The sequence below is a fragment of the Anopheles arabiensis genome, chromosome 3 (assembly GCF_016920715.1).
Source record: "Anopheles arabiensis isolate DONGOLA chromosome 3, AaraD3, whole genome shotgun sequence".
NCBI lineage: Eukaryota > Metazoa > Arthropoda > Insecta > Diptera > Culicidae > Anopheles > Anopheles arabiensis.
The window spans coordinates 51,572,023-51,583,154 of record NC_053518.1 but is presented as its reverse complement, the minus strand read 5'-3'; the positions used below and the strand labels follow the sequence as shown (position 1 = coordinate 51,583,154).

The window sequence follows — 11,132 nt, the reverse complement described above, 5'->3', positions numbered from 1 at the left end:
TTTATAGTTTATCGATTTGTAATACTGAAAGAATTGTTACGGAAAAAAGAACTTCATTACTATATTCCACTCGAATTCGCGAGTTTCTCAAACCTGTGTTGTCTCTTTCTTCTCTTCTATATATATACTATATATATTCTATGTATATAATAGTGGTAACACTATGGGCGCACATAGATTACCATAGTTAGAAGCAAGATGACGAAGCTGTGAAGTATTTGACAGAGTAATACAAACGCGTCTCACGGACTGCTCGAACTCGTTATGCCTGGAGGAATAACGTAGCCTGTCGTGCACTCCATCTTCCTCTTTGCGTTCAACCTTCACCCAGTATCCATAATTGGCGCAGCCGGTAGTAGTCTGGTGTTAGTAAGATTAGTAGTAGTAGTAGTATTTATTTATACATAAACTTAATTTTGTTCACAATTCATTACATTGGTTCTGGTCGCTTAATTCGATTATTCGCACCTTAACTCAATACTAGCTATTTCCTTTCCTGTGCTATGCCGTTTTGAAATTAATTATTATGGGATGATTATGGAGGATAATCCAACCTTTGGGAAAAATTGACAAAAAACCCTGGTACCTGTTTATTTTTCTATTATTTTTAAATTTCCTTCTTACGTAACTAACGAATTATTCTACGTTCTTAGGTATTTAACTATTCTCTAATTAATACTTATCCTAACTTATTTTATTTACGTCTAAAGTAGTTCATTGTGTTTCCCTTAGTCTTAGTTGTCTGTCATTATATTTAGCCATAGTATTTTTTATGTATGTATGTTTTATGTAGCCGGTCTCGTAGTACAGTCGTCAACTCGTACGACTTAACAACATGCCCGTCATGGGTTCAATCCCCAAACAGACCGCGCCGCCATACGTAGGACTGACTATCCTGCTATGGGGGGAAATCTATTAGTCACTGAAAGCCAAGCTCACAAGTGGGTACAGGCAGGCCTTGACCGACATCGGTTGTTGAGCCAAAGAAGAAGATTTTTTATGTATTCAAACAAACTTTGTAAATTTGCTAGTCTGTGTACATCTGTTGTTCTATGTCAAGGTGGTAAATTAAGGATCCGTTTTAGACATTTGTTCTGAAATATTTGCAGCTTCGTTATATGAGAATTTGCACAGTTTCCCCACACTGGGGATGCGTACACAATAATTGGTCTAATGATTGTTTTGTAGAGTAAAAACTGGTTCTTTCTGCTAAGTTTTGATTTTCTGTTTATAAAACAGTACAATACTTTCATTGCTTTTTCACCACTTATTTGTTTTTGCTCAGTGTGGTATTTGAAGGTTAGCCTTTTATCAAGATTTATACCTAGGTACTTTACATTGTTGCTCCATGCAATTTCCAAGTTGTTTATTTTTAGGTTTGTATTAGGTTTTTTCCTGGCACTTGTGAAACGGGTAAAGTATATAGCCTCTGTCTTATTTTCATTTAGTTTTAGTTTCCATTTAGTGCAATAACCAACGTATTTTTTAATGCCATGATTTAAGATTTGTAATATAGTCCTAGGGTAACGAGCTGAGGACGATATAGCAAAATCGTCAGCAAAAGTAAAACGTTTTGCTGATTTCATTGGGGGAATATCCGATATGAAAATGTTGAACAAGCAAGGTGACAAAACGCTGCCCTGTGGTAAACCGGCAGGGGGGGTGTATGGCTCTGAGTATTTTGATTTCACTTGAATTATACACTTTCGGTTTAAGAGAAAGGATTCAATCAAGAGAATATCTTTGGGAGGAAATTTTAATTGAATAAGCTTATAAATTAGACCCTGGTGCCACACGGTGTCGTAGGCTTTTTTCTAGATCGAGAAGTACTAATCCTGTTGATTTCTTTAGGCATCGTTGCACTTTAACTGTTTTTGTTAATCGGTTCAATTGATCTGTGGTTGAAAGACCTTTTTGGAATCCAAATTGATATGGTGGAATGATGTTATTGTTTTGAACATGTGTTAAGATGCGTTTACCTATAAGTTTTTCATAAATTTTTGATAAGCCACTTAGTAAGCTTATTGGCCTATAGTTTGCTGGATTACTAGGATCTTAGTTGGGTTTTTTAATTGGGACTATTTTTGCAGTTTTCCTGGCATTAGGAAAATAGTTAAATTTGTAGCAGCAATTAAATATAAATGATAGGTAGATAATTGCCTTCTTAGAAAGTTGTTTTAAGCAGCGGTTGTTGATTTTATCACAACCGGTAGATTTTTTTGATTTTAGTTTTTTGATTATGGTTTGAATTTGTTTGGGCTTGCAAAATAGAGTTGGGTCTGTATTTGGTACCAAGAGTTGCCGGGCTTTAAAAGCATGCACTGTTTGGTTCACTTGATTTTGTATTGAACTTTTTTGTGAATGGGTGATGTTATGCGCTTTTTCAAAATTAGTTTTGACTAGTTAAAATGGCCCGGTTACAGGGCTACGCAACGTTTATTGGGACGTATACGTCTTATCAATAATTTAATAATTGCACTTCAGTCAATCATTTTGTTTTTGAATCCTTTGCAGAAGAATTTGTTTGTGTGCTTATATTATTATTAACAAACATTGCAGTGTATAGGATAATGATTTCACAATTTTCTTTTATTTAATATACTACAAATTGAATTGTGGATGGTGTACCGGTCGGAATAAATATTTTTTATCAAAATTAACACTGTTTGCGATAAATTAATTAATTAATTAATTATCCGGCGCTACAACCGCTTTGCGGTCTTGGCCTGCCTCAGGAGTGTCCGAAACCGCTCACGGTCTCGCGCCTTCGTCTGCCAGTCCGTTATCCCGGCCTTAATGGCGGACGCCTCCACGCCATCTTGCCACCTCAATTTGGGCCTACCACGATAAATTTACTTTCATATATATATATATATGAAATATACATTGAAATATATATATACATATGAATATGAAATATATGTATACATATACATATGAAATATATATATATATATATATATATATATATATATATATATATATATATATATATATATATATATATATATATATATATATATATATATATATATATATATATATATATATATATATATATATATATATATATATGAGCCGGTCTCGTAGTCAACTTGTACGACTTAACAACATGCCCGTCATGGGTTCAAGCCCCAAATAGACCGTGCCGCCATACGTAGGATTGACTATCCTGCTATGGGGGGAAATCAATTAGTCATTGAAGGCCAAGCCCACAAGTGGTACAGGCAGGCCTTGACCGACAACGGTTGTTGAGCCAAAGAAGAAGAAGAAGATATATATATATATATATATATATATATATATATATATATATATATATATATATATATATATATATATATATATATATATATATATATATATATATATATTTAAAAAAAATAAAATAAAATAAATAAAATTAAATAAATAAATAAATAAATATATATATATATAATTTATTAATAATATATTTTTATATACAAATATATGGTTATATATATATATATATATATATATATATATATATATATATATATATATATATATATACATATATATATATATATATAATATGGAATATAATCATATATTCCAGGTTATATCAAGTCCCGTGGCATCTTAGCCTTTCGCCATACGCCTTATCGAATCTCGAGAATGTCGTATGCCGTACGTCGTATGACTCACGCCGATGCGGAGCAGAAATTTTGCGATCTCTTTCCGCTCTTTAACGTCTTTAACAGTCTGGGCTACCGGCTCACGCATGTTTTCTACAAACGCAATACCCTAAATTTGCCCCCCCCAAAATGAACATTCGGATTCATTCCCTTCCCTCACATTCCAATTCATGCTCATGCTTCATCCTTGATGCTATCCCAATCGACAATGTGTTCATTTTCGGATGAATTTTTGGCAGTCCTGCGGTAAAATCTGCACGAAATTTGCTCGAACTAATCAAATTTGAGAGTGTGTGCGTAACCGTCTGTATTGCATTGGGATCTGTCAAGATTGCGCGGCTTTGAATGAATCCATCAACTTACAGGGTTTACCAGACCAGGTGAATAGACACCGCTGTCTACCACTTGCTCACACGTCAGATGGTGTAAGCTACTCTGTCCATTTCAATAACACAATTTTCGCCATCGATCGCACAACGGTTGGATTCGGCGCGGTTTCTTGTAGTTGTTGTATAATTAACAATATTAATGTTTTGATTTATTGAAATTTATGGTTTATACTGCATACTGCTTGAATAAAAGAAACGTGTTTGAAAATGTTTTGTATTTGCAAAGTTTGTCCCAACAAAACAAACTGTGCCGAATCTGACAGTTGCTCATCGAAGGCGAAAATTGTGTTATTGAAATGGACAGAGTAGCTTACACCATCTGACGTGTGAGCAAGTGGTAGACAGCGGTGTCTATTCAAAACGACTATTGTTATAAACAAATGGACAGTTGTTTATTGGACTGGTAAACCCTGTATAGGGTGTTGTGTGTTTACTTGTTTAGGAAGTGTTAATATTTGTGAACCAAGTTAACAAGTGCATAAACATAGCATTTTGGTTAAGTTACTGTTAATCCTTCTATAATTGTCTACGCCATGGCAAAAAGAAGTGGAAAATTATATCGTCAACGGGATAAATTGTTAGAACAACTTTCTGCTGAATATGACGCTGAAGCAGGACCCAGCAGAGTGTTTTCATCATCAATTGGTATGTACTTTTTAACAATGTTAACAAAGTCATTAATACTACGCATGTATCATACTATAATTATTTTTTTAGATAATACCTCGCAAACTGGTCGTGTAAGTTCATTATTTGAGTCAAATCTCCCGGATTCAGAACATCCGGGCAGAGAAGATCCGGCCATCATCTTCCCGGATAGATATGGCAAAAGGTGTCTCGAAAATTTAAACGAGGGTAATATTATCAAATAATACCTAAAGCAATATTATAATAATTAATTGCATTTACTGTCTGACTTTAGATACATTTTCCAATGAGGATTATTTTATTGCGCTATCTTCAGATAGTGAAACCGATGAAAACGATGGAAGTATGGAAACTGTAGACACCCATAAGTCTAAAAAATATCACAATTGTGAAAATCATGAGGATGTCAAAGATTGCTTGAGACATTTTGCCATCACCCGAAATCTGCCTCGAGATACGGTTAATGAGATGTTGGAAATTTTGAGAAGTAACACCAATATGGACCTACCGAAAGGCTGTCGAACCCTTCTTAAAACGTACGCTAATATTGGAAAAGAGATGCAAAGTATACAAGGTGGGGAGTTTTGGTATAAAGGCATCGAGAAATCGTTGCAAAATTATTTCAAGTTAGTTTTACAATCGAAAATAGGTCATTTGAAAATATCCTAAAGTTTACAGGGAATAGTTCAACCACTTAGGGGAATGTTGCAAATCGGTAGGGGAATGTTGCAAGCAAGCTGTGGATGTTTGCAATCACTTAGGGGAGTTGTGCAATCGATTAGGGGAATGTTGCAAGCGTACTGTGGAGCTGTCATCAGACTGTGGATGCCGGTGTAAAAAGCTACGAATTGATACCGCTGATGTTTTTTTAAAAACATCGTTTGGAGTTGTTTTCGTGTGGGATTCTGCTGTACGCATGATAAACTAAATAAATCCTGCTGCGGAGTCATAAGTAAACATGATAAGTTAGTAAGATTGACGAAAATATTTTAAGGTATTTACAGCGGCACCCACAGTCTGATGACAGCTCCACAGTACGCTTGCTTGAGACATTTTGCCATCACCCGAAATCTGCCTCGAGATACGGTTAATGAGATGTTGGAAATTTTGAGAAGTAACACCAATATGGACCTACCGAAAGACTGTCGAACCCTTCTTAAAACGTACGCTAATATTGGAAAAGAGATGCAAAGTATACAAGGTGGGGAGTTTTGGTATAAAGGCATCGAGAAATCGTTGCAAAATTATTTCAAGTTAGTTTTACAATCGAAAATAGGTCATTTGAAAATATCCTAAAGTTTATGTATCTTTATTCAGATCTTCTACTCCATGCGCAGAGCAATTTACGATCCAGTTCTCTGTTGACGGCCTTCCCCTGCATAAAAGTGGACGAATGCAAGTTTGGCCCATTTTAATGAAAGTGGAAGAGGTAAAAAATGCACCAATAATGATGGTTGCTGCATTTTGTGGTACCGAAAAACCGAGAAGTGTTGAAGAATACTTACGTCAACTTGTGGAGGAAGCAAACAAACTTTATCTTAATGGAGTTTGCATAGGAGATAAAACAATCAAATTTGAAATCCGAGCTTTTATAGCAGATTCTCTTGCAAGAGCATTCATAAAGTGTAAGTATTATTGTTTGAAAATGTTATATGAAACTGCATTTTTAGCAACATTTTTATTCTTGCAGCAACATGCTATTTTAATGCTGTACATGGATGCTTGAGATGCACTTGCGTTGGTGTGTACCATCCCACTGGACATAAGGTGGTGTTCGATTGTGTCGGGGCTCCATTACGAACCGATGATGGATTCCGAGATAGGGAATGCATTCCACACCATCAGCCTTTGCGATCGCCTCTAGAAGATCTGTTGCTTTTTGATATGATTGAACACGTTCCTACGAGTGACCGTTTGCATTTGATTGATCTTGGTGTAACTCGAAAAATTATCTATGGAATATGGATCGGAAAGTTAGTATCCCTTTCTAGATTGTCTGATGCTCAGAAAGAGTTAGCAACGATTTTTTTTACTGCGTTGCAGCTTCCCTCAGAGATCAATAGGAAAATTCACGATCCGTATTGTAGGGATCAAGAGTGAGAGAGAGAGAGAAGTTTAGTGAAATCAGAGAGAGCGAAAAATTGAAACATGCAAAAATGAGGATGAGAGAGGAGAGATTGGACGAAAGCAGAGATAGAGATGGAGAAGGCGCGCGGAAAAGGAGACGGACGTCTACCGGTAGCTAGCGGTAGCTGGGATCAAGAGAGAGTGAACTCCGAGAGTGAATCGAGAGAGAGAGTGTGAGAGAGGGACAGATCGTGAGATCAGGGAGAGAAGACAAGTCAGGCGACAGGGAGAAATAAAGGAGCCTCGGGTCAGTCTTGTGGTTGATCGCAAAGAGATCGGTTGAGCGTGATACAATAAAAAAAAAGAAATTGAATAAAAAAAGCCGAATAAATAATTAAAATGTGTGACGATTACGACACGTATTATATGCACAAATGGAAGGGCACGCAGTTTAGAACATTTTTGCATTATTGCAGCGTTATAGTTATTAAAGAACTTGTACCTGAAAGGGTATACAATCATTATTTACTTTATTTTTGCGGGATTACTATATTTTCAACAAAATTCCATCGCAAGCATTGGAAAACTGCAGAGGTGTTCTTAAATGTTTTTGTCCGTATCTTTGGTGCAATATATGGTAGTGAACATGTTACAAGCAATGTTCATAACCTTCAACATATTGCTAAAGATGTTGAAAATTTGGGACCATTGGATAATTTTTCAAGCTATGACTTTGAAAACTATCTTGGCATTTTAAAACGCTCTGTACGTTCCGGATTTAAATGCGGTGTACAAATTGCTGCTCGGTCTGAGGAACGTGCTAATGTGCATTCGCCCAATCATTCCGATTGTCAATATCCTCGGATAGTATACAATTGTAATGGGATTCAATTAACTGCCAACTTTTTGTTGAGAGCATCAACAAGAGATTAATGGTTTTTAACCAAACGTAACGAAGTCGTCAAATTTATGAAACTTAATACTAATCCCTCGTTGTTCGTTGTTGGAATGCGATATGAGTATGTAACTGATGTTTTTCATATACGTCTTATTGAAAACGATGAGGAGATCGAATTATCATCTGCAGATATCTACATCTACGAGGCTGACGATTGTATACCTACAGCAGTAGAAGAATTCTCTTTGCACCATATAAGATGTAAGCTGATAGCTGTGACTTCCCCGGCAAACCCTGGATTAAAGCAGTTTGTCCCTCTTTTGCATACTTTTGTTATTGACAGTTAAATATATAATAAAGATGATGTAAAACTTAGAAAAAAGATTGAATATTGATAATTCATATAGTTATGTGTTTATTTTGACGTGCGTTGGCAATAAGAAAATAGAAACACACTTATATTTTTAATATTTCCCTAGTATTTCACCACCCGCTCATTCTCCTACGATTAATTACAACGCGTGTACGGTTTTTTACAGTATCCCTTTCTAACATTTTTATAGTTTTTATAATTACTATGAGCGTTTTTTAGTTTTTTCTTCATAAATTCTTCAACTTCGGCATCCGTTACAAGGAAAATATTTTTTATAGCTACTTGTTTGAATAACTTTAATATTCTAGGATAACTATTAAATGCAATTTTCGTACATTGTCCACCGCCCCGCCAACAACACTGCACCAACAAAACTCTGCTAAATAATAATCTTAAACAATCGTTCATTATAGAACTAGGTTCTGTATAACCTTGAAACTTACGAATTAGACCATTTGCCATATTGTTGAACGAATCAGAAGAGCCCAGAAGTATTTCAAATTCATCCAGCTCTACTTTTGAAGTAATGTGAGGAAACACTTCAGTGCAATGTGTCAATCTAGTTTGTGCCCTATTTTCAACAAAACTATCAAATTGTATTCTCAGAGTGGAAACGCTTTTTTATGATTGATAATTCTTTCGTGACATGCTGCTCAAAGTCATCTCGAGAAGATGATTTCGGATCTTTAACGAGAAAAGCCGTATTTTCATAAGTGTTGGCTGCTTCCAAATAATTCTGATGCCTTTGGTCGGACATTTTTGACGACTGAATAGACTGTGTAAAAGAAACCTCATTATCATTGACATCGGTAATTGTCCAACGTACTAGGCATCTATCATCGGTATCATTTGGCAATGGCACTGGACGTGGGGAATGATTTTCAATGACATTTTCTTTGTGTTCTGTAGGACGAATAACGCGTTAGTTGTTGCTAACATCTAACGAGAGAGTTGGCTGGGACAACGAAGCCTCATGCGCACTACTCCCTGAACCTTCAATGCATCTGCTACCAGTAACATTAGTTGATACAATTTTTCGAGGTGAGGATGTCAGATCTTTTATATTCTGATTTTGGATATCAGTAACTTCTGTACAACGTACATTGCGTCGTAGCGCTGGAATTTGGTTTGGAGGATGATTGTGCTGAAATGGTAGTAACTGCAGCCGCATTGTCTATGTGCCTCGAACCAGCTAACGAAAGAATACGCCGAGGAGACGCAACCTCCAAATCCACCGTTGTTTTTAAAGGTACTGTCTGAGTGGTAACAGTCAAGTAAGGTAATCTTTGTTTCATGATATTCAACCATGTCATTGTTGAAGAATCGATGTTTTCCATTCTATAAGCTGTAAGGGGCAAATTGATGTTATTCATAGATTTTAAGTAGCATTTAAAGTATCGTCTGTTTCATTAATTTACCTTGTATGTTTTATTAGTTTAGTGCCAAGTGCGTTATGTTTCAAGCATCTTTAACCAAATATACACGTTGTATCGTTAAATCACTTTCTTAAAATTGACTTTCGCTGTACTTGCTTGTTTTCGGCGTGAGAGAAAAAAAGTTAAAACATAACGCGATTTTTGGCATACAGGTCATACCAACCAAACTCCACTGACAGCCAGAGAGATTCAATACACTCCTTCATACACGAATTAAAAAAAAGTATTGCTTACCACTTGCTAAAACTTTAATGAACCATTTTGTTATACAAATTACGTCGTGTATTTTTATGTTTACATAGAGTTACATTTAAAAATTGTAAGAAATTGTTTCTACTATAGGAAACCAACTGTCATATTTCAAACCAACATGGCGGCTACAATTTCACCCACAATTATTTCATCACCTTGTTTGCTAGAAGTAAACAAGTGCGTTGACAGTAGTTTGTTTATGCAATCAAGCGGCGTGTATGTGATGTATTAGTTAAAAAATAATTGATCCTTATATAATGTATCATGAAAGTAATATTTTGGGTTAGAATGCACAGTAATCAATATTATTTTAATTAGCTACTTAAGGGGCAGTCCACGTTTTGGCCATAGAACATACGTGTTTTTGTAAAGAACATGTAAACCAAAATTTGAGGTTATGTACTTATATTGTTTCCTTTACACCCGTACCATATATTTCCAATCATGATTGTACACCCTAATTCCGCATCTTTAAAGCAAAAAAGGAAAGTGCAAAGTGTTTCTGGTAAGTTGAATTGTGTAAACAACTTTTCTCTTTGAATTGTAGGAATTTTGTCATCATACAGATCCAGAGGTCATGAGGTCAGAGGTGCTAGAGGTATGAAGATTACCCGGTTGAAAATAGCTTAGGAAAGCTTAAGTTTAGGAAAGCTGCAAAGGCCGGAAAGAGCTATCAAAATAAGAATCTTCATGTAGCAGAAAGCCCATTAGAACCGCAAATATGATACACAGTTTTGTGACATATCTACTAGCTGATAGGCGCACAGCTTTCCGGAAATGAGTTTGTAAGTACTACATGTAAAATAGACAATTATTATAACTTTCTCTTAGTGCTGAAATTTTAAACATCAATTTTGTTGCAGGTTTCTTCTCACCAGAAAGGCATGAATGAAAGCAAAAACAAAAATTCTAACGTGATTATCAAACAACTCATGGACTCTTTTAAATGAAGCGCATGCTCTTAAAAAATGCCTAACGACGTGAACGGATAAATATAGTAGGTCTTGAACGCAGACGACGAGATGAGACATACTCATACAAAAAGAATTGATGTGAGGAGCGAGGGAGCATTTATTTTAGAAGAGATAACACTTACAATACAGCAAGGCTGCGCATGCGAATGAAGATACTTGATATCAATCAAGTCCAGCATACGGCAACGGAGAGAATAGCTATTTGCAGCATTCCTCCCATGTAGGGTGCACGTAGCATTTCCTTCCCCACTCACAAATTCATGGGCAGAGGGAGAGCGTGGCAACCAATGCTTAGATATTACTTCGAATTTTTAATCGAAAATCTCCCCCAAAAAGTTAAAATTCCTCCCTTGAAGGAAATTCTCAACTGTTTGAAAACCGCTGCCTAATCTCTGCATAGCAATTGTTACTCCACTGACAAAGATTGGGAATCGAA

General features: G+C 35.8%; 1 protein-coding gene across 5 annotated transcripts; it reads left to right on the top strand.

Annotated features, from left to right (window-relative positions):
• Window positions 1–3,564: 3,564 nt before the first annotated feature.
• Window positions 3,565–10,697, top strand: LOC120902973. 5 transcript variants are annotated; one of them, XM_040312102.1, is made up of 6 exons: window positions 3,565–4,693; window positions 4,766–4,903; window positions 4,971–5,120; window positions 5,748–5,949; window positions 6,014–6,321; window positions 6,387–7,163. In XM_040312102.1, the coding sequence occupies exons 1-6, from the start codon at window positions 4,582–4,584 to the stop codon at window positions 6,794–6,796; spliced, it is 1,320 nt and encodes a 439-aa protein (XP_040168036.1). In that variant the 5' UTR covers window positions 3,565–4,581; the 3' UTR covers window positions 6,797–7,163. The 5 variants fall into 5 exon arrangements, 4 of the variants coding, with proteins under 4 accessions (XP_040168036.1, XP_040168039.1, XP_040168035.1 ...); XM_040312105.1 differs by having other exon boundaries at window positions 3,565–4,903; window positions 5,748–5,859; XM_040312101.1 differs by having other exon boundaries at window positions 3,565–4,903.
• Window positions 10,698–11,132: the final 435 nt, after the last annotated feature.

Coding starts and splice junctions, on each gene's coding strand:
- LOC120902973 (XM_040312101.1), top strand. CDS start 4,582: ATGGCAAAAAGAAGTGGAAAATTATATCGTCAACGGGATAAATTGTTA. Junction 4,904..4,970: donor TCTCGAAAATTTAAACGAGG/GTAATATTATCA, acceptor GTCTGACTTTAG/ATACATTTTCCAATGAGGAT. Junction 5,950..6,013: donor TCGTTGCAAAATTATTTCAA/GTTAGTTTTACA, acceptor ATCTTTATTCAG/ATCTTCTACTCCATGCGCAG.